This window comes from Rhinopithecus roxellana, chromosome 10, assembly GCF_007565055.1.
Source record: "Rhinopithecus roxellana isolate Shanxi Qingling chromosome 10, ASM756505v1, whole genome shotgun sequence".
Lineage (NCBI taxonomy): Eukaryota > Metazoa > Chordata > Mammalia > Primates > Cercopithecidae > Rhinopithecus > Rhinopithecus roxellana.
Window position 1 is genome coordinate 70,300,010 of NC_044558.1, and position 26,716 is coordinate 70,326,725.

Consider the following 26,716-nt stretch of genomic DNA (forward strand, 5'->3'; position numbering starts at 1 on the left):
AATCAGTTAAAACACTGCAAGTCAACTCTGCAATTTCCTCTCTGCTCAGCGATGTAGTAAAAAACTGGTAAATCAAGGTGAACCATTGTGTCAGGAAGAATTGGGTTAGAATGAAACTCCTCCCTACATTTCTTAAATCCATACAAGTCATAAAACTCAGATTTAGTTTATTCCCGAATATAAGAATATGTCTGAAAAACAGAGCTCAGACAACAGGGAATAGAACATAACCTTGTTTGCTGTGATCCTTGTAAAGAAAAACAATTGCAGGCCTGTTAATTACTCATTAAAAATACATTGTATAGTATTTGAACAGTGATTAACTCGCACTTATATTACTGACCTGAATAAATTACTTGTTCATTAGATTATAATTTCGTATATATGTCACTTCAAGGCCCTAAAAATAAGAACTAGCTTCTCACCTAGTAGCAGTAGAGAAGCAGTACCAAAAAAACCCAAACTCCCCCAAAAACTAACATTACCTTTCAGGAAGGAACTATATGTTTGTAAAAACAGGAATGGAAAAGATTTTAAAGTAATATCTGCTGTTACCTTACAAATCTGTCCAAGTGAATTTTGAATAATTATTGGATTAAATAATAAACTGCCAACCTAAAGCAGAGCAGGATTTGCAATGGTATAATCGACCACAGAGGGATACTCAAATCAGCTAATCTCTTAGTGGCTGGCTCTTTTTGGAGTGAAGAGAAAGATACAGTGAGTCTCTAAATGTGTCCAACTGAAAGGAAAAGTTAACAGTCTGAGATTAACTCAATTTAAAATCGTGGAAAAATTTGATGAAAGGCAGTCTATAATATATTCTTTCAAAACAGTGGAGCAAGGAGAAGGCTCTTCTACACTAAACGGTATCGATTATAGGAAGAGTAAACTAAGAAAGGTAATGTGCACATCTTTTTTAAGCTGAAAATGCCTATTTGGTAAAATTATCATTTCCGTTTTTAACCATCCCTTTGCTGAGGCAGCGAATGGCGGCGTCGGAGGGATCGTCAGAGGGCAGACGTCTGAGCACGGAGCTGTCTAGATTCTGCGGCATTTCCCCCCAGGTAGAAGCGGGAGAGGCGGCGGCATGAGCAGAAGCAGGACCCCAAGCAGAGAGCTAGGGTCGCAAGGCCTGGGGTGGTACCGCAACCCGAAGGCCAGGAAAGGCGGCGGGGCGCTGGAGGCGCTCGGGCACTCAGTCAATCTCACGGGGCGGGGCGGCCCCGGGTCGCGGGCGGATGACGCGCCGGGACCGGCGGAGGAGCAGCCACTTCCTGGGGCCGCCGGCCGGGGCCGCTCGCCGCATTCAGCGCTGGAGCCGGGAACTAACGGCCGCCGCCATGTCCCACCAGACCGGCATCCAAGGTAACAGAGCCCGGCGCGACCCGCAGGGAAGGTGCTCCCGGGAGGCTCGGGAGAGCCCGGAAGGCTGCAGGACGGGCAGGGCTGGAGTCTGGCCTGGACCTCCGGAAGTCGGTCTCGCGGGGCGAGCCGGGCCTCGGCGCCTCTCCGCGCTCCTGCTTCCCAGGCGCTCCAGGCCTGCGTCCTCCTCCAGCCCGGTTCCTGCTTCCGCCACGTTGCAGATGGACTCGAAATTCCGGGGAGCGAAGGAAATTGGCTTTCGAGGCGGCCTGGTTGAAGGGGGCGTGCCTTCCACCGTCCCCGACATTAGCCCAACTTTCCCCCTTTTGGTCAGGTAGGGAAGAGCTGGGACAGTGGAGGCGACTGGGGCTTTCCTACGCTGTCGAGAGCCAGGCGAGTTTTCCTTTTCATGGTCCAAAGGAGAATATTACAGGACTTTGATTACGAAAGGAAACATGCCAGAATCTTTCTCACATCAGTAGGGGTGCTTCCCAAAATTCTCCCGCACTTTGTCCCCAAATAGGAAAGTGAGAGTTGTTCTGAGAAATCTCGAGTGTAGCGTGTTTGTGTTTTGATCTTTTTCCTAGGTACTCCCCAAGGGAAACTGATCTGTATGGTTGCATGTAATGCGTGCAGACAGTGCAATGTGCAGTTATATTTGACCTCCATTATTTCCTGGTTTGAAATTGGGCAGCCTGGAGGTGCTCACCTCATCAAGAGTCAAATAATATATCCCCGGGTTACTCGCGATCACTTAACGAGTTCTGGTATAAACTCAAGCTTTTACTGTTAATAGCGAGTATTTCTCCCAGATGAACACTTAATTGTATGTTTTATTCTTAAAGATTTTTGACACCACGCCACATATCCCCTGCATGCACGCAGCAGCAAAATAGTCTCAAATCTAGAAGCGTTGTTTTATTTACCCGCATTAATTTCGATATATAAATATGTCGTTATTGACTCTCATGCTTGAGCCTTATAGCAAGCACTACCTACTTATATAGTGGTTCTTGCTGCTAATAGACAACACAGGAACGAAATTAGAACGAAATCGAAGCTTTAATAGGAACACAAGCGTTAGTTATTAAATACATATTTATTCAATGATTTTAATCTAGCTTTTGAGAAATGCAAGTTAGAAAAATATAACCAGAATTAAGATTAAAGACAGTAATTCAATCAAGTTAGGGTATTTGATATTTACTGTTTTTAACGGGAAAATACAGAAAGTGAATTGATGAAGGAGTGTCATAAGCTTGAAACTGAATTAGAATGAAAGCAGGTTTTCAGTATTTTTCAGAAGAGCAATAAAAGTTTTTCAAAATTGTAATTTGCTCATTATTGGGTTTGAGTAACTTCAGTATATTCACCCCAGTGTTATTTCTGCACAGAATTATGTAGCTAAAACAGATTAGAATTATTAACATACTTTTAAAATGCTAACATTTATATTTCTTAATTGTATACAGTCTTCATTATTTTATGCGGTAAAGTTTTATAATACTGATAATAAGGATGCTACATGCTCCAGATTTTTTCTTTGTGTTCTAATTAATTTTTTCAATATAGATAGGAAAGTATATATAAGTATAAAAAGTTTACTTTCTTTATCTTTTTCCACAGCGAGTGAAGATGTTAAAGAGATCTTTGCCAGAGCCAGAAATGGAAAGTACAGACTTCTGAAAATATCTATTGAAAATGGTTAGTTAAATATTTTAAAATATTTTTTGTTCCTGGATTAGTGGTGGCCATTGTATTTTTAAACTTAGTGTGTGTTGTCAGTGATTTGAACTATTAATTAATGTGAAGCAAGTTCAAATCTTCCCTTACGGTAACTTGGATTCCTCATATTTTGTGCAGGTCCCTGTGGGCCCCTGATTTCATTCTGAATTATGTGACTATCAGGGAAACAGAAAGATGTTTTTTGATGTGACTTCTTCCTCTTTTACTTTTTGTGTCTTAGTTTCTGCACCACAGTCCATTTCTAATGTCAGTGCTTCCATCTCTGGAATGGAAATTACTAAACAGGTGATTATCAAAAAAAAAAAAAAAAAAGTTACTTGTGAATTATTCAATAAAGTTTGTTTTTAAATACAAACAAAGGATTTCAAACTCCCATTTACTCCATTTGATTGCAGCCTTTGCTACAGAAATGATTATTCCCCTTTCTTCTTTTGGGAAAGTTCTGAGAATATAACAAACTACAAATTGATTCTTTAAAAATAATTCTGTAAACAGGGAATGTGGTTGAGTGGGAGAATCTTAAATCAGGCAGATTTGAATTTGGACAATTACTACTATTATAGCTACTCAGTCACAAATGAATATGTTAAAATATTCCAGCGGCCTAATTTCTTAAATATCTGAAAATATTTTGCTTTGGAAAAGTAACTTGTTCTTTCACAAACTGGAAGTAAATCTAATTTGTTTTCTGTTTTCTGCTTATATATTAAAAGTACCAGAATAGTTTGTAAAATATGCATTTGTTTACATATAACATTCAATAGGAATATATGTATATTGTAAAACAACATATTTTAAAAATACTGAGCTAAAATTTTTAATACCATCACTTCCTAAGTGACTAGTTAAGGCTCTAAAATGGAAAAGTTAATCTAACTAGCATCTCTACAGAAGGAAAATGGCACTACTTCCTAAATTATTACTTTCTGGTTTTACTTTTTTGTTTTGTGAAAAGTTTTAGATAAGGAAAATTCCAAAGACTAAAATTGTATCATAAATACCTATATCTCCCCTTTATTAATAACTGCTAACATTTTATCATATTTACTTCAAGCATTTTAGAAAATTCAGTGTTTTTGTGGTATAAGAGCATCCCCTTTAAACAGTTTTGCTTCTGACCTCATTCCCCTGGGGCACCTGCAGTTAGGAGTTCTGATATTTGTGCAGTCTCTTCTTACGTATATCCCTAAACAGCATATAGTGCTCTTTGAGTTCACGTAAACTGCATGATACCATCTTATTCTGTATCTTTCCTTTTTCTGAAAATGTTACATTTGCAATTAGTTTTGATAGCTCAATAACTGATTTTAAATCTGAACAGAATGTTATATAACTATGCCGCACATTATTTTTCCATTCTCTTATTGATGAACATTGAGGCTATTTCCAGTCTTCATTGTTACTATATAGTGCTGCAGTGAACACCTTTGTATTTATAAGAGTTTCTGTATGCATAGTAGATTCACAACTTTACTTGATTCTGCCGAATAGCATTTCAAAGTGGCCATACCAGTGTATGCATCTAGGCAAATGTTTAAATCTGTAGCATTATGGCCAAATAAATAGGAGTTAAACCTGGTTTTATTTAATATTTCTTACTGTACAATTCAATGTTAATGTCAGAAATTATACTTTTGAATGGTAGTTTAAATGTATTTTGTTGATAACTTAAGCACAGACATTTTGGAAAGTAGAAATGTAACCACCCATTATTTGACCATTCAATTCAACTGTTATGATCATTTTTATATGTTTCTTTCTTAGGCTGTGTATATTTTAAAATTTTTAACCATGTTCATAAAAAGTTATCAGTTTTTATAATACTCTGTATCATAATTACTTTCTATGTTGCCACATTTTTCTTTTCAACTTTTTGATGTGAATAATAGTAACTGGGAAATGACTATATATTTATTTTTCTAGTCTTCATCACACTACCACTTGGTATTTCAAACCATTTACCTATCTTTCTAAAAATAATTTTTCATAGAGCAACTTGTGATTGGATCATATAGTCAGCCTTCAGATTCCTGGGATAAGGATTATGATTCCTTTGTTTTACCCCTGTTGGAGGACAAACAACCATGCTATATATTGTTCAGGTTAGATTCTCAGAATGCCCAGGGATATGAATGGATATTCATTGCATGGTCTCCAGATCATTCTCATGTAAGTAACTTTTTTATAGTTTGTTTAACATTAAATGCTAGAAAGATGTTTTTGAAATTTCTAGGTCAAATAAAGGTTAAAAAGCAATAATTATTTCCCATAGAAGGGAATGATCATGAGGAAAATCCTAGTATTTATAATATAGAATCAGGAATAATGTGCTCAGATTTGGGAGTTTTGCCATTGAAATCAAAATAATTATTATTGATTTAAGATTTAAAAATTTGTGGCAATGGCAGTTTTTTTTCTTAAAGCACAATGTCACTGTCGTCCAGACCAGAGTGCAGTGGTGCAATCTTGGCTCACTGCAACCTCTGCCTCCCAGGCTCAAGTGATTTTCCCACCTCAGCCTCTTGAGTAGCTGGGATTACAGGCATGTGTCACACCATACCCAGCTAATTTTTATATTTTTAGTAGAGATGGGGTTTCACTGTGTTGCCCAGGCTGGTCTTAAACTCATGGCCTTAAGTGATCCACCTACCTCGGCCTCCTAAAGTGCTGGGATTACAGGCATGAGCCACTGTGTCCAACCTAATTTGTGGTAATTTTAAGATGACTTCATGGGCCTCTGAAAAATGAAGGAAACTACCTGACCCTGAGAGTAATAATTGTAATAAATCTGAGAACTAATTGAACATAATATTAAGTTTTGTTAGTATTATGCATTTATTAATCACTGCCATTCAAGTGATGGGCCCGCATACAAACAAGTATTTTAGGAAAGCTGGTAGTAGATTGACTAAATAGAACAACAGACAGAATTAATATATGAACATGGCCCAATATTTAAAAAATTAAATTGAATTTTTCTTATTAAAAAATAATTATTTTTAAAGTTACCTAGATATTGTTCTCAAAAGATCATCCCATTCCTCTTTAATTCCCCATGTTCTATCTGAAAGAAATACTGGATTTGACCATGTAGGATTATGAAATTATTTGTTAATTGGTAGTTATCTTTGGTAGCTTTCCATAGATACTAGTTGACTCTAATTTTTTTTCCATCTTTGTGTCCCTCCTAGAATGGTATGTGCCATCAGTAAGCCATGAATTTTGATTGTTAACAACTTAATTCGTAATATTTGATACAGCTTTGAGAAGAATGTCACTATCAAAGTTACTTCATTTCAGTTTTCCTCATATTTTAATTTTTTTATTCTTGAACTCATGAGTTTGCAAGATGAAGAATTGAAACAATTTATATTTTTTTCAACTTTAAAATGTGGCCAGGCACGGTGGCTCATGCCTGTAATCCCTAAACTTTGGGAAGCTGAGGCGGGTGGATCACCAGAGGTCAGGAGTTTGAGACCAGCCTGACCAACATGGTGAAACCCCGTCTGTACTAAAAATACAAAAAATTAGCCGGGTGTGGTGGTGCACACCCATAATCCCAGCTACTCGGGAGGCTGAGGCAGGACAATCACTTGAACCTGGGAGGCGGAGGTTGCAGTGAGCTGAGATTGTGCCATTACACTCCAGCATGGGCAACAAGAGCAAATGTGCATCTCAAAAAACAAAAAAAAGTGACATTGTAAATTGAAGTCTATCTTAATAGCCATTGATAGTTTAGATGCCCATGTTAATGATGGTTATTTGTACACACATATTTTAGCATATTATAGTGGGGACTTCAGCTCAGTTTTATTTTTAATATGATTCAGGATATTAATACATTCAAAATGTGCTTTCTTTTGTAATGTTATGTTTTCATTTATTAACTTCTAAGTAAACTTTCACAACTGAATAGGTTCGTCAAAAAATGTTGTATGCAGCAACAAGAGCAACTCTGAAGAAGGAATTTGGAGGTGGCCACATTAAAGATGAAGTATTTGGAACAGTAAAGGTATCATATTTTTATGTGGATTCTATATGTTGCAATTAAAATGATTAAAGAAGAACTCCTAGGTAATGGGTAATTGATATGAAATCAAATGGATAATCTGAAAACATGAGAATAAGAGAAATACTGTGTTTCATATGATATAAAAGTTACCTGTAATGAATATGTAACTTTGAGTTTATTCATTTGTATCTGTTTGACATTGACAATAAGTGGTATTGAAACATACTGATTCTTCTAAAGTACATGGCAAATATATGTATTTACACGTATATACACAAATTGAAACACTGAAATATATTTTTGAACTTTTTTGTTTGTTTAGAGTTTTCTGATTCAGAAAGTCATATAATCTAGTGGAAAGAGCACAAGACTAGATGGGAATATATTGCTGCTTCACCATTAATTGTGAAGTCGGCCGGTTTCTTAATTTCATGAGTCTCAGTCTTCTAAACCACAAAATTTTGATGATAGGTAGACCTCTTTGTAGTATTTTTTTCTTTTGACATGAAAACTGTAATAGTTCTCCATGAATAATTACAAAGAAATTATATAAATCATTATAACATAGTATTCAGAATCTGAATATGTTAATTATTGGATAATCATTGGGCTGTTTTCCCCAGAAGGTTAATTACAGTTGTCCTATAGACTTAAAGGATGACCAGGTTCAGTATTTCACTTTGCTAGTATGAAACTCATACAAAATATTTAGTAATTATGAAATGTCATATAAAATGAACAGCAGTTACTCCCGTTAAAAAGTTTTGAAACTTAAAATTGAGGATTAAAGTAAAAATATATTAAAATTCATAATGCTATTTATTTTAATTTAAAATCTTTTCTGTTAATGATTTTGCTTTTCCTAAAGTAACCTCACTGTCGTTTTAATTCTAGAGAATTACTGATTATAGTCTATTCTGTACTTACAGGAAGATGTATCATTACATGGATATAAAAAATACTTGCTGTCACAATCTTCCCCTGCCCCACTGACTGCAGCTGAGGAAGAATTACGACAGATTAAAATCAGTGAGGTAAGTTACAACTTCAAAGCTTTTGCACGATTTTAAGTGTTTGAAAATACCGTATTTTTAATTAGTAGATGTGGGAGGTAACTAGAGATTAAAGAAGTTAGGTAGCTTAGGTTTATTCCGTTTAGTTTAGAGATAAGTCTATGTGCTTAATGTCTTTTCAGAAAAGAAAAGTTAAAAATGAATATTAAACTTTATATGCATTTTATAAGTAGCTTAGAATATTAAACTTTATATGCATTTTATAAATAGCGTTTCCTGTAATCTTCCTGTCAGAATAGTAACTCTTCCTGTTGAAGTACAACTGTTGCAAACTTTGTACTTTGAATATTATATAGAGAAAAAGTGTGTGTTACCCATTTAGTGCAAAGAATATATCTAATAAGGTTGCCTGAAGCAGATTATTGTTTTGTTGGCTTTCTGGAGAGTCTACAAATTAACTTCTGTGAACTCTACTTTAATAGAGATATATATGGAAGATTATTATTTGAGTACCTGTTGAGCATATTTGAGTCAATAAATTTCAGCCATATTATTTTGTAGTTTATCATTATTTTTAATGTGTTTTCTACAGCCATTCTAATATACTGGAATAACTACTGTATTTCTACTGGAACTTTACAGAAAAGAACAAGTGGCTGAAACCACTATTCATTAGCCTGAGTCACAGACTAATAGGAATCAGTCTGGAGAATGGTTGAATATCATTTAATATTAAACTGGTAGCAAGGATCTGTCATATGATTTTAATTCATGTTATTTGAGTAGGGCTTTTTATATGTTTTTTTTTTTTTTTTACAAGTTTGATAGTTTGTTTTATTCCTTGCACTCAGAGCCCAGAGGATCATATTGGGGTATGCATTCGCATATGTTCTATGATGTTTTCATTAACTAATATCATTTATGCTGTAGAATCTCCATTCATTTTTTTAAAAGTAAAATTTCTATTGGACTTTCTGTTGCAACACTGCAAATGAGACGCTCTGCTAGCTATCATTTATCAAGTATAAAAATCTTAAACATGTGCATTGAATGCTTTCGTATCTTTCTCCTCTTCCAGTACATGCACACCATGTTTTTAGTAAAGAAATCTCTTAAGTCTGGAACTTCTGCAGTAGTATAACTTGTTGAGCTGTGTTATGTCTTTGTACACTGTTTGTACTTCCTTTCAATTCAGTGCATGGTGTTTGTGTTGCATTTTCTGTCCAACAGAATAAAGTTCTATACATACTGTATGTAGATTGTTTATAAATTCTATCAAGTAAAATTTTATAACTAATGGTGTAATCTGATGACACTCTAAAGAGCTTGTGTAGCTCATTGAAATTGTGCCAAACCAAACATAAAAACAAACAAACCCCCCAAACCCCACTAACTTTGTACACTCATGCAAATGTTCACTTCCAACATTGTCATAAAGATGTGTCATGCACTCTGCATGTTGACAAAATGCTAGCAGGACCGTGAACAAATGTGAAAAATAATTTTAATTATAGGCTGGGCTAGGGTTGAATGATACTATTTTATAGAGGTTGGGTTTTCTTATTTTTGCCATAGGATACTGCTAACTGCTAAACTTGTAAATTAAATCTGTCATACTTAGGTACAGACTGACGTGGGTGTGGACACTAAGCATCAAACACTACAAGGAGTAGCATTTCCCATTTCTCGAGAAGCCTTTCAGGCTTTGGAAAAATTGAATAACAGACAGCTCAACTATGTGCAGTTGGTAAGAGATGTATAATGATTATTAAGTGGCTGCTCTTTTTGGTAGTTTATGGCTCATACAGGGTTTATTTTTAATGTATTTTAAATTTTAAATATGCTTTCTGATTTCTAAAATTCATTTTGTAAATGTTCGTTGTGAAAAAGTCAAACAGTGCAGAACTAAGTTCCTCCTTTATCTCTTAGTCTTTTCATTACCTGTTTTAACTTAATTTCCTTATATCTGGTTTTAATGAATATATTTTGTTTCTTATTGGCAGGAAATAGATATAAAAAATGAAATTATAATTTTGGCCAACACAACAAATACAGAACTAAAAGATTTGCCAAAGAGGATTCCCAAGGATTCAGCTCGTTACCATTTCTTTCTGTATAAACATTCCCATGAAGGAGACTATTTAGAGTCCATAGGTATATGATACATTGTTTTTAACACGTTACTTTCAGTTTGTTTATTAGTATATCAGCCCTATGTGCTTACTTATTTCTTGCCCAGAGGGCTTAGCTGTAGTTTTATGAAGTTTATGCATTGGTATGCTAATTATATTTGTTATTATTTGAACTTACAGTTTTTATTTATTCAATGCCCGGATACACATGCAGTATAAGAGAGCGGATGCTGTATTCTAGCTGCAAGAGTCCTCTGCTAGAAATTGTAGAAAGACAACTACAAATGGATGTAATTAGAAAGGTAGCCATTTTAAAATCTTCAGTTTTTGCTAAATTTTTCTTTTCATTTCTATGTAGTTTATGATGTATTGTGATTTATAAATGAAAATATTTATTTTTCTTGTTATCATTCTAAATCCTTAGGATCTCCTCTAAGTGCCTGGGGACCACCTATCATGATCCCCATCTCTATATATATCTGTACTTTCTAGTAAGCCACATGTGGCTATTTAACTTGAAATAATATTTAAAGTTCTGTTTAGCCACTAGCCTCATGTCAAATGCTCATTAGCTAAATGTGGTTACTGGCTACTGTATTGGTTAGTGCAGAATGTATAGGACATTTCCATCGGTGCAAAAAGTCCTATTGGACAGTGCTGCCAGAGCTACATACTTGTGATTATTTCTGGACTCCATATTAAGAAGGAATTACAGTCTCCATTATGACTGTGAATTATCGGATGGTTGGGAGTCTTTCCAGTTTGGGGGAAGTAAGGAATAAGCATAAACATTTGACTTTTGGAAACTAAGCTACCAGTTTTCTTAATTTAATTTTCTTAAGTACAGATAGGGCATGGGGAAAGATATATATTCTTGAGCCCTTAAACTCATACAAATACAGGTCCTTAAAAACTACCAGTGTTTTTAGGTTCTGAACCCTTCATGCTTTTTAAGCTCCTAAGAATCAATCACTTTATCATGGGTAGCACCTTCTATAGCAGGGATCAGCTGACTTTTTCTACAAAGGACCAAATAGTAAGTAAAGGCTTTGCCAGGCCACATATAATCTCTGTCACATATTGTTGTTTAACAACCCTTAAAAAATTTAAAACAGTCTTACCTTGGGCAAGATTTGGCCTTTGGGCCATGGTTTGTTTACCTCTCTTGTAGAGGGCTTTCAAGTGACCCAAGTGATGAAAGGGCCATGAGTAAATGTTCCTTGAATAAATAGTGTATCACAGCAACTTGAGAATATAGTGGTGGCTTCTACTTTTAAATATTATTTAAACTGGAGCAGTAAGAAAGAAGCAAGAAGGAAGTGAATGTAGCTGATTATATATTCAAGCGATTTAGCCCCTTCCCCCAAAAGAAGAAAGTGAAACTGTTTACATATGGTCCTTGATTCTGCCTTACTGGAATGGGTATTATTTGTGACCATTCATATACCTGAAAACCAGCTTGTTGCTTGTATTAGGTTTTGAATGTTGTACTTCTAATTTTATCTTTTACAGATTGAGATAGACAATGGGGATGAGTTGACTGCAGACTTCCTTTATGAAGAAGTACATCCCAAGCAGCATGCACACAAGCAAAGTTTTGCAAAACCAAAAGGTCCTGCAGGAAAAAGAGGAATTCGAAGATTAATTAGGGGCCCAGCGGAAACTGAAGCTACTACTGATTAAAGTCATCACATTAAACATTGCAATACTAGTTTTTTAAAAGTCCGGCTTTTAGTACAGGAGAACTGAAATCATTCCATGTTGATATAAAGTGGGAAAAAAAATTGTACTTTTTGGAAAATAGCACTTTTCACTTCTGTGTGTTTTTAAAATTAATGTTATAGAAAACTCATGATTTCTATTTTTGAGTTAAAGCTAGAAAAGGGTTCAACATAGTGTTTAATTTTGTCACACTGTTTTCATAGTGTTGATTCCACACTTCAAATACTTCTTAAAATTTTATACAGTTGGGCCAGTTCTAGAAAGTCTGATGTCTCAAAGGGTAAACTTCCTACTTTCTTGTGGGACAGAAAGACCTTAAAGTATTCATATTACTTAATGAATATGTTAAGGACCAGGCTAGAGTATTTTCTAAGCTGGAAACTTAGTGTGTCTCGGAAAAGGCCGGAAGTTGCTTATTCCGAGTAGCTGTGCTAGCTCTGTCAGACTGTAGGATCATGTCTGCAATTTTTAGAAATAGTGCTTTACATTGCAGCAGTCTTTTATATTTGACTTTTTTTAATAGCATTAAAATTGCAGATCAGCTCACTCTGAAACTTTAAGGGTACGAGATATTTTCTATACTGCAGGATTTCTGATAACATTGAAAGACATTAAACAGCCTTAGTAAATTATCTTTCTAATGCTCTGTAAGGCCAAAAATTTATGTTCAGATTGAAATTTAAATTAATATCAAAAGGAAACAAAAAATGTTGAGTTTTAAAAATCAGGATTGACTTTTTTCTCCAAAACCATACATTTATAGGCAAATTGTGTTCTTTATCACTTCTGAGCAAATACTCAGATTTAAAATGACTTTAAAGTCCTGGTACTTAACAGGCTAACACAGATAAACACCTTAATAATCTCAGTTAATACTGTATTTCAAAACACATTTAACTGTTTTCTAATGCTTTGCATTATCAGTTACAACCTAGAGAGATTTTGAGCCTCATCTTTCTTTGATACTTGAAATAGAGGGAGCTAGAACACTTCATGTTTAATCTGTTAAACCTGCTGCAAGAGCCATAACTTTGAGGCATTTTCTAAATGAAATGTGGGGATCCAGGATTTGTAATTTCTTGATCTAAACTTTATGCTGCGTAAATCAATTATCGGAAATGCACATTTCATAGTGTGAAGCACTCATTTCTAAACCTTATTATCTAAGGTAATATATGCACCTTTCAGAAATTTGTGTTCGAGTAAGTAAAGCATATTAGAATAATTATGGGTTGACAGATTTTTAAAATAGAATTTAGAGTATTTGTGTGGGGTTTTGTTTGTTTACAAATAATCAGACTATAATATTTAAACATGCAAAATAACTGACAATGTTGCACTTGTTTACTAAAGATATAAGTTGTTCCATGGGTGTACATGTAGACAGACACACATACACCCAAATTATTGCATTAAGCATCCTGGAGCTGTGTTGCAGACCATAGCTGAAGCTGTTATTTTCAGTCAGGAAGACTACCTGTCATGAAGGTATAAAATAATTTAGAAGTGAATGTTTTTCTGTACCATCTATGTGCAATTATACTCTAAATTCCACTACACTACATTAAAACAAATGGACATTCCAGAATATAGATGTGATTATAGTCTTAAACTAATTATTATTAAACCAATGATTGCTGAAAATCAGTGATGCATTTGTTATAGAGTATAACTCATCGTTTACAGTATGTTTTAGTTGGCGTTATCATATCTAGATGGTGAATAACATATTCCCAATAAATTTATATAGCAGTGAAGAATTACATGCCTTCTGGTGGACATTTTATAAGTGCATTTTATATCACAATAAAAATTTTTTCTCTGTAAGTTGTGTACTGTTGGTTTTTCTACTGTAGTTTTTTGTAATGTTTGTGTAATTTTGCATAACTCAGTACCTGGTGTTAGGTTAGAAATCCCATTCATTTATTTGTTAGTCTGCATAAGTCCAAAAAAGATTTTAAGTAGCTTTAAACTTAGGCAAGGATAATTGTGACTACGGAGTGCTTAGATTAAAATTTGCCACGGTTGTAGCAATAGTAAAAATGCCATGAGTTACTCATTTTCTGTGCTAGAAGCACCGCAGTACCAATTTACTTGACACCAAACTCTTCAGACTTGCCACTGTATTCATCTGAAAAATGTTGAATGCACTCCTGTGTGCAATTTGGTTTGAAATCCTTTTTATTAGAGATGTGACAAAATGGATGTCTTTGGTAGCAGTTTTACAAAAGATGCTGAAATCGCTTTAGAAAGGCTCATTGTTGGGCCGGGCGCGGTGACTCACGCCTGTAATACCCACACTTTGGGAGGCTGAGGCGGGCGGATCACGAGGTCAGGAGATCGAGACCATCCTGGCTGACACAGTGAAACCCTGTCTCTACTAAAAATACAAAAAAATTAGCCGGGTGTGGTGGCGGGCGCCTGTAGTCCCAGCTACAGGCTGGGCAGGAGAGAGGTGTGAACCCGGGAGGTGGAGCTTGCAGTGAGCGGAGATCGCGCCACTGCACTTCAGCCTGGGTGACAGAGTGAGACTGTCTCAAAAAACAAAACAAAAAGGCTCATTGTTAAAACTTTTAAACATTTAAGCTAAGGCATTTCTACTCAGAACTAAAATAATATGCCTGAGGTTCATACTGTAAATAGTTTGGTGTATATCCTTTCACATTTTCTTTGCAAATACAGTCATACATTTAAGGATGGAATTTTTGTTGTTTAGATGGAGTCTTGCTCTGTCACCAGGCTGGAGTGTAGTGGCGTGATCTTGGCTCACTGCAACCTCCCCCTCCCAGGTTCAAGCAATTCTCCTGCCTCAGCCTCCTGAGTAGCTGGGACTACAGGTGTGTACCACCACACCCAGCTAATTTTTGTATTTTTAGTAGAGATGGGGTTTCCCCGTGTTGGCCAGGATGGTCTTGATCTCTTGACCTCGTGATCCACCCACCTCGGCCTGCCAAAGTGTGGGGATTACAGGCGTGAGCCACCGCACCCAGCCTGGAATGTTCTTTTTTAAATAAAATACTAATTCTGGGTTTCATGCTAGATTTTGACCCAGTAGGTGGGTCCAGGAATCAAATAGTTCTACAAATGATTCATGGCTAGCCATGACTGGGAACAGTTTACCTTAAATCATACAAATTGTAGCTCTCCCCCACCCCAATTCAGCCAACAAACTGAAGTTTTACACTGTACTAGTTATGATAGTGGCACTATCTCATAGAAGAAAGTTTAGGTCTTACTGTTGCCCAGTAGCTTCTACGTGACTTGCCCGTGGCTCTCTACCTTCCTTGATCAGTCTGCTTCAGTTCATGGACAGCTCTGTTCCTCTAGTAGACCAAGCACAGCCTCAAGAGCACTGAATGTGTTCCCCACACTGGATCACTCTAACCCGGTGTCTACATGTCTTCCTCACAGGTCTCTGCTCAAGGGTCAGTGTCATCTCCTTAGAGAGGTCTCCCCTAATTTCCCAATCTGATTGTACTCCTTGTTCCTCTCACCTTAATCCTACTTTAATCCTCCTCATGGCACTTAGCTATTCAATATCTGTGCATATGTTGTCTCTTCCACTAAAATAGCAGTTCAATGGGGCAAGAAGCTTAGTTTCATTCACTGCTACATCCTTAGCACCTAGAAGTTTCTATGACATAGTGGGCATTTTTAAATTTGTTGAATGAATAAATGAATTTACCTTTCCTTGAAGAACAGCTGTGAAAGGAGCACATGCCAGCAGTGGTAGGTCACCAGAGGATCTAGCCTCCATCATTTTATTTCTGGCCACAGCAAAACTCACTAGCACTGGCAAAATCTGTTGCCCTGTGAAAGCCATGGGTTCCACCACACAAAATGCCGGTACTGACCCATTCCTAAGCATCAAGTGCCTTCCAGTAGGGATCTTCATTCAGCTGATTCTGTGCACTGAAAAGACTGAGACCAGCCTCTACTCAACTGTCAGTGCTGCTCCACTACCACCCTCATTTGCTAGGATTCAGTCAGGCTGTAGTTTCTTAGTGAACTGTGGATGGTTAATGGGAAAGAGGCAAGCCATGAATGGGGGTTAGATTGTATTTCTTAGTTTTCTAATTACCAAACTGCATTTATAATAAGACAAGCTGGGCCATATCCTTGTGTGTGTGTGTTTCTGACTGCCACTTACTGGCTACATGACTAAATCATGATTTAGTAATACTAATGCATAACAAACTATGTGATTTTCAATGTGATTTTCATGGTAGCTTATACCTGTAATCTCACACTTTGGGAAGCTGAGGCAGGAGAACTGCTTGAATCCAGGAGTTCAAGACCAGCCTCAGCAACATAGTGAGATCCTGTCTCTACAAAAAATTAAAAACAAAAATTAGCTGGACATGGTGGCACACACCTGTACTCCAAGCTCCTCAAGGGGCTGAGGCAGGAGGATCACTTGAGCCTGGGAGGTCAAGGTGGCAGTAAACCATGATCAGACTGCTACACTCCAGCATGAGTGACCAAGTGAGACTGTACCAAAAAAAAAAAAAAAAAAAAAAAGCAGTTTAAAACAACACACAAATCCTTCCTCACAAATCTAGTTAGCTGACCTCTCATGTCTCATGTATGTTTGTGATCAGCTAGCAGGCGGGCTGATTAAGGATGACCTCATCTGAGATGCGTTGTCTCTGTTTTGTATGGTCTGTCATCGGCAACTTGTTAGCCTTGGCTTGTTCTCATGTCAGTGGCAGGGTTCCAAATGAGAGAAGTAGTGCATTAGGGCTTTTGAGGCCTGGGCTTGGAACTGACCATCACTCTTCTGTAAGTAAGTTACAAGGGCCAGCCCAGATTTAATGGTTAAGGAAATAGACTTTACTTCTTGATGGGAAAAATTACAAAGCCATATTGCAAAAGGCATCAAATATACAGATGAGTGGAGAATTGCAGTCTAATACAATGAACAAGGGAAAGAAGTTATTTAATCTTTGGGGGTCTCAAAATTTCCTCAAGAAGTAAAAGAACAGAACCTACACTGTAGATTTATCAAATCAGATCATGCTTCTAAAACTCTTAGCACAATGTTTGGCACAATAGCTTTCAACACATGACAGAGAAAATGATTATGATTAATATGATGCACAGACATAGTGTTAGTGGTAAAGATTGCAAACTGATGCCAGATGCTAATTTCTGCCATGCAACTTATTAGCTATATAATCTTGGGTAATTTCCTCATCTGTAAAATGTGAATATTACCACCAAATTCATAGGATTGTTATAAGGATTAAATAAAGCACTTCAAACAGTACTCATAAGTGTTTAATAAAAACAATATATAACTTTAAAATTACAAATTTATATATTGTTAGCCCGTTTTGCATCACTATAAAGGAATACCTGAGGCTGGGTAATTTATAAAGAAAAAAGGGGTTTTTTTTTTGTTTGTTTGTTTATGGTTCTGCAGGCTTTACTAGCATGGCACCAATATTTGCCTGGCTTCTGATGAAGGCCCCAGGAAGGTTACAATCACAATGGAAAGCAAAGCGGGAGCAGACTCTTTTAAGCCACCAGGTCTTGCACGAACTGAGTGAGAACTCACTCATCACCAGTGGCTCTAAGCCATTCATGAGGGATCCACCCCCATGACCCAAACACTTCCCATCAGGCCCCACCTCCAACACTGGGGATTACATTTAAACATGAGATTTGAAGGAGACAAACACCTAAACAATGTCATTCTACCCCCAGCCCCCCAAAACTCATGTCTTTCTCACATTGCAAAATATCATCATCCCTTCCCAATAGTCCCTCAGTCTTAATTCATTCTAGCATCACTCAAAAGTCCAAAGTCTCATTTGAGACTTAAGGTAAACTCCTTCCACCTATGAACCTGTGAAATAAAATATAAGTTATTTACTTCCAAGATACAGTTGGCGGTACAGGCACTGAGTAAAACATTCTTGTCCCAAAACGGAGAAATTGGCTAAAGAAAGGGGCAACAGGCTCGAGGCAAGTCTGAAACCCAGTGGGGAAGACATTAAACTTTAAAGCCCCAACATATTCCTTGATTCCATGTCCTGCATCCTGGCACACTGGTGCAAGGGGTGGGCCCTCAAGGCCTTGGGCAGCTCCACTCCTGTGGCTTTGCAGGGTACGTGGCTTCCCTCATAGTTGAAATTGAGTGTCTGTGGCTTTTCCAAGCTCAGAGTGCAAGCTGCTGGTGGCTCTACCATTCTCAAGTCTGGAGGGTGGCAGCACCTTTCCCATAGCTCTACTAGGCAGTGCCCTGCTGGGGTCTTTGTGTTGGTGCTCCAACCCCACATTTCAGTATGTAGACTATAAGCCCCCCACTGTACATGCTCTGTTTTATTCCCACATACCCCTCAAATGTTGGCAGAACCTGTAAATATCATGGGAAATCATCACGGGAAAAACATCATGGGAGAGTATCTGTATTTGTTTTCTATTACTGCATAATAGATTACCACAAACTTAAAGGCTTAATGTGATCCATTTATTTATTTATGAATGACAGACTCTTGCTCAGTCACCCAGGCTGGAGTGCAGTGGCACAATCTCAGCTCACTGCAACCTCCGCCTCCCCGGTTCCAGCAATTCTCCTGCCTCAGCCTCCCAAGCAGCTGGGACTACAGGCGTTCAACACCACGTTCAGCTAATTTTTGTATTTTTAGTAGAGACAGGGTTTCACCATGTTGGCCAAAATGGTCTTAAACTCTTGACCTCAGGGGATCGGCCCGCCTTAGCCTCCCAAAGTGCTGGGATTTACAGGTATGAGCCACCACAACTGGCCAATGTGACCCGTTATCTCACAGTTCTATATATTAGAAGTCCAGCATAGCACAGATAGGTTCTCATACTGAGGATCACGCAAAGCTGAAATCTAGGTGTCAGCCAGGTTGTGGTATCATCTGAAGCTTGGAGTACTCTTCTTAGCTCACTCAGATTGTTGGTGGAATTCAATTCCTTGTGGTTGCAACTGAGGTTCCAATTTTTTTTTTCCTGCTTGCCCACAACTGGAAGGTACGTCTCATCTTCTAGAGGCCACCTTTAGGTTTTAGCCAATGTGGCCCTCTCACAACATGGTACATACTTCTTCAAGGCTTACAAGGAGAATCCTTCTTGCAAGGGTTCACCTGATTAGGTCAGGCCCTTTCAACAGTCTCAGAGTGAGTTGTTTAGGAACCTCAACTGCATCTGCAAAATTCTTTCAACTTTGTCATGTAACATAATCTAATAATGGACATATTATTATGGCAGTATCATCAAGGGATATTTTATTTGTGGTTAAATGATTGCTGTGAACACAATCTATAAATATATGACTAATAGGATTTTGTAACTGGCTCTAGAAACTTTAAATTTTGTATCATTTTTATAATTCACAAAGTGCTTGTATATATTCTGCATCATTTGATTTTCATGATTACCTGTCAGAGAAGCACAGCAGATATTAGCCCAATGTTATCAGTGGCTCAGTGTGTGTCCTCAGCAGCTAAGTGTGTGTCCAAAGCTTTACAGCAAATTAGTAGTGGAATCAGTTGGGCTTCAGATCAGAGTGTTTCCACCCTACATACAGCCCAGGTTCTTTTTGCTAACTCTGTAATGTTCAAACTGTGTTTGATGCTTGGAGATGTCTCAGGGATTACTGTAAGAACTGGGTGTGATACTAATGGGTACGGCTAAGTGTTGATACAGTGGCTCTATTTTTATATGTTGGACTTTCAACCCATGCTTTAATAACCACTGCCCTGCAACAGCCTATGCCTTGTTAACGGTAAAGAAGAATATTTAGGAAAAAAATTAGTTAAGAAAATGGTTGAGGCCGGGCACGGTGGCTCACGCCTGTAATCCCAGCACTTTGGGAGGCCGAGACGGGGGGATCTTGAGGTCAGGAGATTGAGACCATCCTGGCTAACACGGTGAAACCCCATCTCTACTAAAAAAAAAAAAAAAATTAGCTGGGCGTGGTGGTGGACACCTGTAGTCCCAGCTACTTGGAAGGCTGAGGCAGGAGAATGGCATGAACCCAGGAGGTGGAGCTTGCAGTGAGCTGAGATCACGCCACTGCACTCCAGCCTGGGCAACAGAGCGAGATTCCATCTCAAATTAAAAAAAAAAAAAAATGGTTGAGATAGGCATATATAAAAAGTCAGGAGTCTATTCCAATAGTTTTAAGAAGCTGTCATCTCTTGCAGCAGCTGTTGAACCTTATAAAAAGACATAGAAAAAAACAAAAGAACCACATTATACACTTGCTTTAAAATATACACTCTGGAAAATATGATGAACCCCACCCCTTTCACTTTTTAAATAAGTATACAAAATTCATACCTTCTTAATGTCTGGTCTCTTATTTTTCTTTTCATGCAGACATTGACTAGCAACAGAGTACATAGCTTCAATTGAAGTGGAATCAGCATCATTCATCTTTTTATCAATATAATCTTCAATCGTCTTTTCTTCATCTTCAATTTCTTCTTTAATATCTAGCTTTAAAATGAGTGTTAAAACTTTAAAAGCTTCAAATCAAAGTGAAGGAAATTAGAATGTATATTTTAATTATTTAAATTAATCTACTTTGTAATAACATGTACTCTCATTTTACTATCTTATCTTAAAACCTTATTAAGAATTCAAGACCCAGCCCGGGCAACATGGTGAATCCCTGTTTCTACTAAAAATACAAAAAATTAGTCAGGCGTGGTGGTGTGCACCTGTAATCTTAGCTACTCGGGAGGCGTTGACACAGGAGAATCATTTGAACCCAGGAGGCAGAGGTTGCAGTGAGCCGAAATTGCGCCACTGCACTACTCTAGCCTGGGTGACAGAGCGAGACTCTGTCTCCAAAAATAAAACAAAACAAACAAACAAGACATACAGGACAAATTCTATGTAAATAAGTACAGCCATCCACCACAAAATGACATTTTGGTCAATTGGTCAATGACAGACCACATATAGATGGTGGTCCCATAAGATTATAATACCATATTTTTACTGTACCTCTTTTATATTTACATACATAAATACTTACCATTGTGTTACAATTGCTTACAGTATCCAGGACAGTATTATGCTATACAGCATATGTTTGTAGTCTAGGAGCAATACCATACAGCCCAGGTGTGTAGTAGGTCACATCATCTAGGTTTGTGTAAGTACACTCTATGAAGTTCACACAATGAAACTGCCTAACAATGCTTTCTCGGAACATATTCCTGTTATTTGGCAACACGTGACTGGGTGTATGTGTGTGTGTGTGTGTGTATAATATAAATGTATATTTATTTATACCTTCTAGATACTTCCACCCATCTGCCTTCCAATTTTTATATTTATGTTATGAGCTAATTGCTTATATGTTTCCATTAGCAGCATTTACAAGGTGGGCAGCACAGTGTGGTCTGCTTCTTGATGTGCTTCTAATAGCGCAACTCCAACTTTTGGACCCTGACTCCTCCTCCCTGTACCCAATAAACTTCTCTATGGGTACTAAGATTGCTGAATCAAAGAGAAAAAGGGAGGCGAAAAATGGGGAGCAGGCCATGATAAAAAAAATAATTAACAGGGAGAGAAGTGTAGGAATAAGATAGTAAGTTGGGTGAATCATGGTCTCCCAAAACATGTCTATGCCATAATTTCTGGAACCTGTAAATGTCCTCTTATTAGGAAAAGAAGGGCCTATTTAGATGTAATTAAGTATCCTAGGATGAGAATATTCCAGATTATGGACAATCCTGGAGGTAAGCCCTACATCCAACGAGCAAGGCAAGATTCTCTCTGGAGCCTCCAGAGAGAGCATAGTCTTGCCAATACCTTGATTTCAGACTCTGGCCTCCAGAACTACGAGCAAATAAATTTCTGTTGCTTTAAGTCACACAGTTTTTGGTATGTTTTTACAACAGTCCTAGGAAACTAATACAGATGAAAAAAACTTCATGAGAGGTAAACTCTTCAAAAACACTTTCAAAAGATAAATTCTGAAAATGTTTGGCAATGGCGGAATCTAGTGACATAAGGGTTCTTCAAAGGATCATTTTTTTTTAACTGTGCTTGTACGAAAATCTTACTAGAGTCACATCACAGTCAAACCTTAAGAATGGGTGAAAGAGTGTAATTCTCCAAAGATTTATGATTTTCACTATTATATGATGAAATGCAAAACTTGTGACTGAGATAGAGCTTACGTTTTTCTGCATTTCATCCTTACTCAAGCCAAAGTTTTGAGGCTTTTATATATTTTGAAAGAAAAAGCCTTAGGCAAAATGATGGAAAACTTAGGTAAAGTATATGCTGCATGCAAGTTAGTGAATCAATCTGGGTTCAATCTTGAGCCCTCCATACCCACAGAGGAGGTCACAGGAACTCCAACTTGAAGTTGGTCAGAAGTTCTGGAGGCCTAAACTTGCGACTGGTGTCTGGTGGGATCGCAGTCTCGGGGACTGAGCCCTTAACCTGTGGGATCTGATTCTGATGCTATCTCTAGGAACATAGTGTCAGAATTAAATTGGAGGAGAGCCAGCTGACTTCCGCTGCAAAGTAGACTGTCTGCTTGTTGGTGGAGAGAAATCCTCCCCACTCACATTTGGTCACAGAAATCTTCTGTGTTGATTGTTGCTGTGATGTGAGAGCAAAGGAAATACATGATTTGAGTTTTTCCTAACAATAGCAAATTTGGTATGTTTTTTATTGTAACTTTGTAAATAAAATACTCCATGATAGAAATAAGTAGAGAACTTTTACTAGCAATTTTATTCTGAGAGAAATTTGAATAGAAGCCATTTTTTTCCCTTCTGAAAATGTTGAAAACACTGTTATTAAGAGTAGCCACCCTGAAAGTAACAAAATAAACATAAGCTAAAGAGGACCTCAGAAATCATTTAGTTCTATTTTCATTTTACCCACAAAGAAATCAGAACAAAGAATACATAAGTGACTTTTCTAGGCTTCACAAATACTTCATGGGAGAGCTGAGAATGAAAAATATTTAATGCTTTTTCCATATGCTATTGTGTAATAGCCAATGGAAAGACTGCCAACAGAAAATGTTATTTCTAGATGTCAAATTTATCCATATAAATTTAGACTACAAAAGCAGAGAAAAAAGGATTGAGGAAAACGAATATTTCAATTACCAATAACTGAGGTTCACGGTGTTCATCCACGGCTGGAAGTCCAGTTATTATTTCTAGTAAAACCTATTAAGACAAAAAAATTTCATTAATATAATACACAAGACAGGCTGGGCATGGTGGCTAATGCCTGTAATCCCAGCACTCTGGGAGACAGATGTGGGAGGATAACTTGAGCCCAGGACTTCAAGACCAGCCTGCAGAACAGGGAGACCCTGTCTCTACAAAAAATTTTTAAAAAAATTGGCTGGGTGTGGTAGCACACATCTGTAGTCCCAGCTACTTGGGAGGTTGAAGTGAGAGGATCACTAGAACCTAGGAGGTTGAGGCTGCAGTGAGCCGTAATTCCGTCACTACACTTCAGCCTGGGTGACCAAGTGAGGCCTTGTCTCTAAAATACACATATATTATACATGATACTAATAAATTATATATACAATACTCAAGACAAAAATAAATATAAACTAGAAGGAATATGAATCTTGTTTACAAAATCTGATTAATCATTCTATACAAAGCTATGTCTTTTAGATATTAAAGTGGAAAGAACACGAGCTGGGCATTTCTCGCCATCCCTCCTTCAGGGATATCTCGGACCCCATCATGAGCATAAGCAGCTCTTTTCTATTGGCAACGCTACTAAAGAGTCAGCCCCACTCAACATATGTTCTGGGAACTCCCAATCCTTTTCCTGCCTCTTAGAGATTCTTCACAAGAATAATTTTCTCTGGCTCTTAGGAGAATATTATTTTCTAAACATTAGGCATATTCTACAGTCCTACACCTTATTTTCACAGTGCTATGAAGTTAAATTTCCATATATGAAACACATATGAAAAAACAAATTGAAGAAAAAGCCCCCGGCTTCTCTAACCACCCACACCTATCTCTTATTCTATCTTAACATTTATTGGGAATAGACAGGTAGATTAGTAAATGTCAAAAAATGTTAGACTAAAGTATATACTTACGACACGATTCATTTAATGCATTAGGTGTCATGCTAATTCATAAACACAGATGGCAAGAAAATCATTTCTTGTAGTCATTTCAAAAATAAATTCAAAAGTTTTACACATTGGAAGAAGTTTTTACAAACTTTCTGGTATAAGTAGAGGTTAATGTGAAAAACTTGTGTTGTTACATAAGAGAGCTAAACAAGATAGGTGTATTAAATAATATTCTACTTCATTTCCACAATTATAGCAGAATGACTATTTTTACTAATTATGTATATGGAACTTACCACACCAAAGCTGTAAATGTCAGATTTGGGTGTTATTTCTCCTCGCAAAGCTTCAGGTGCCATATAAGCTGTTGTTCCCACAATTCTGCTAGTCATGACTGTCTGGGCAAACTTCTCAGAAGCCCGTGCAAGGCCAAAGTCAGATATTTTAGCAGTAAAAGCTTCATCTAGTAAGATATTTGCACTGAAAAAAATGTAAAGTTTGAAGAAAAAAAATGTTTTCCCCACCACAAAAAAGTCAAACAGTTCCTTAGCTAAATGTATGTATGCATGTATATATGTATATGCATACATGTCTATGTACATACATATTTACAGAGTATAACATTTTATAGTATGCATCATAAAAGCCTAAAATTTCTACTAATAAACCTAGAACTCAGATTATAGCTAAAGAGAAGCACTGTCCTCTTTTTTTATGTTTCTTGAGGAAAAAATTTAGGAGAATAAAAATGAAATAAAACTGTCTACATTAGTAAGAGATATTTTCATTATTCCACAAATAATTTATTATAGGGCAAATTACTACAAAGTCTTCCAAGGCACTTTTAATAATTCCTTTCTTAATATGTATCAATTCATGTAAAAACAAATTTCCAACCAAAGTATCTCAATTATGCATTTCTTTATTCTTTTGTTCCGTACTATCTGGCTTTTGAAGAGAAAAAAAATGGCCAAAATATCTCAATTAATTCATTATATGCTTTCATACTTTCATTCAACACAATCTTATTGAGAACTCCCTATGTCGTATAGTATTTAAGCTCACTGCTGGGCATGGGGGAGTCTTAAAATCTTGTCTGTGACAAAGGCATAAATAATTTTTTATAACAATGGTAATATTAGGTACAAAATGCTGAGAGAACAACCATGTGCCTGGAAAAGCAGGAAAAATTTCAAACAGAGGGTGAAAAGTGTGCTTAGTATTGAAGGATTATTAGAAGTTGATAGTTATATGAGGGAAAGAAAGGCACTCCAGGCAAATGGAGTAACAGGTACAGAGTGACGAAAATATGATATGGTGTACATGGTCAACTTCAAGGAATGAGTGTCCTAGAAACATGGAGATTATTTGAATTTTATCCTGTGAGCAACAGGCTACCAGCTAAAGTTTTCACAGTAGGAAATTGATGTTATTAGACTTAACTTTTAGGACCATGACCTGGTAGCACTGTAGTGAATAGATGAGGACTGATAGGCTGGATTTAGGTTGACTACAAAGGTTTGTAACAAAGCAAATGAGAGATAATGAGGGTCTAAATGGTCATAACATGGGATAAATGGGAAGTGAAAATTTTGAGGCTCACTCTACAGAATTTTGTAATTAGCATGATACAGAGAATGAGAACGTCTTCAGCTTGAGAGAGAGAATGAATAGTGACTTCACTGGATCAGAAAGGAAATGTGAAAAGACTTTAGGTTGGAAAGAGCTAATGAGTTTGATTTCTGATGTGCTGACTTAAAAGTTACTGTGGGATACCCAGATGCCGTGTTTTTGGTACGGGGCTACTAAAAATCCAGGACTGGAAGCTTATAATACAGATTCGAAAAACACTCACATATAAGTAGCAGTTAAAATCAACATAATATCACTCAGCAAAAACACATAGAGAGAAGCCGGGCGGGTGGCTCACACCTGTAATTCCAGCACTTTGGGAGGCCAAGGTGGGCAGATCACCTGAGGTCAGGAGTTCAAGACCAACCTGATCAACATGGAGAACTCCCATCTCTACTAAAAATACAAAATTAGCAGAGCGTGGTGGTGCATGCCTGTAATCCAAGCTATTCAGGAGGCTGAGGCTCGAGAATCTCTTGAACCCAGGAGGCGAAGGCTGCAGTGAGCCAAGACTGTGCCACTGCACTCCAGCCTGGGTAACAAGAGTGAAAATCCGTCTCAAAAAAAAGAAAAAAGAACATACAGGGAGAAAAGAGACAATGATAAGAACATGAGAAGGTACCAACAATACATGAAGGATAGGAGATGGTGTTTCTTTTCTCATCTAGGGTCAGTTCCTTTGCTCGAGCTGCTTACATTCTCAGGAACCCTACTGAACACATTATCTCATTTCTCTCTTCCACGGTATCCTCTCCCTCTTAATCTGGATCCTTCCTATAGGCAGATAAGTACAGTTTAGTCTCTGCTCTCTTAAAAAAAAAAAAAAAAGTTTCCTGAATGACATATCTATTTCTAGCTGTCCCTTAGTAAAATGTCTTAAAAGATTTGTCTGTACTCCTATCTCAGTTCTCTAGCTCTCACTCTCTCAACTACAACGTGATTTTTTTTTTTTGAGACGGAGTCTCGCTCTGTCACCCAGGCTGGAGTGCTGTGGCCGGATCTCAGCTCACTGCAAGCTCCACCTCCCGGG

The 26,716-nt window shown here is 37.2% G+C and overlaps 2 protein-coding genes across 4 annotated transcripts in view; one reads left to right on the plus strand and one right to left on the minus strand.

Annotated features, from left to right (window-relative positions):
* Positions 1-1,171: 1,171 nt before the first annotated feature.
* TWF1 (twinfilin actin binding protein 1) lies at positions 1,172-13,813 on the plus strand. The gene is made up of 9 exons (XM_010382402.2): positions 1,172-1,368; positions 2,992-3,069; positions 5,102-5,280; positions 7,028-7,123; positions 8,053-8,157; positions 9,758-9,883; positions 10,140-10,290; positions 10,449-10,570; positions 11,781-13,813. The coding sequence occupies exons 1-9, from the start codon at positions 1,242-1,244 to the stop codon at positions 11,949-11,951; spliced, it is 1,155 nt and encodes a 384-aa protein (XP_010380704.1). The 5' UTR covers positions 1,172-1,241; the 3' UTR covers positions 11,952-13,813.
* Positions 13,814-20,003: 6,190 nt separating this feature from the next.
* The window catches only part of IRAK4 (interleukin 1 receptor associated kinase 4), a 37,288-nt gene continuing 30,575 nt past the window's right edge, over positions 20,004-26,716 (minus strand). The window contains exons 9-12 of one of the 3 annotated variants that reach the window (XM_030938425.1): positions 24,351-24,534; positions 23,108-23,170; positions 20,304-20,462; positions 20,004-20,179 (exon numbers count right to left, since the gene is read on the minus strand). In XM_030938425.1, the coding sequence (XP_030794285.1) occupies positions 20,144-20,179; positions 20,304-20,462; positions 23,108-23,170; positions 24,351-24,534 (442 nt within the window). In that variant the 3' untranslated portion in view covers positions 20,004-20,143. The remainder of the gene's footprint in view (positions 20,180-20,303; positions 20,463-23,107; positions 23,171-24,350; positions 24,535-26,716) is intronic. The other 2 variants (XM_010382401.2, XM_030938426.1) reach the window with 2 other exon arrangements.

Bases quoted from the DNA above. Each gene is read 5' to 3' on its own strand.
- TWF1 (XM_010382402.2), top strand. From the start codon at position 1,242: ATGACGCGCCGGGACCGGCGGAGGAGCAGCCACTTCCTGGGGCCGCCG. The intron at 5,281-7,027 runs GTAAGTAACTTT...ACAACTGAATAG, and splicing joins GGTCTCCAGATCATTCTCAT to GTTCGTCAAAAAATGTTGTA. The intron at 10,291-10,448 runs GTATATGATACA...TTGAACTTACAG, and splicing joins AGACTATTTAGAGTCCATAG to TTTTTATTTATTCAATGCCC.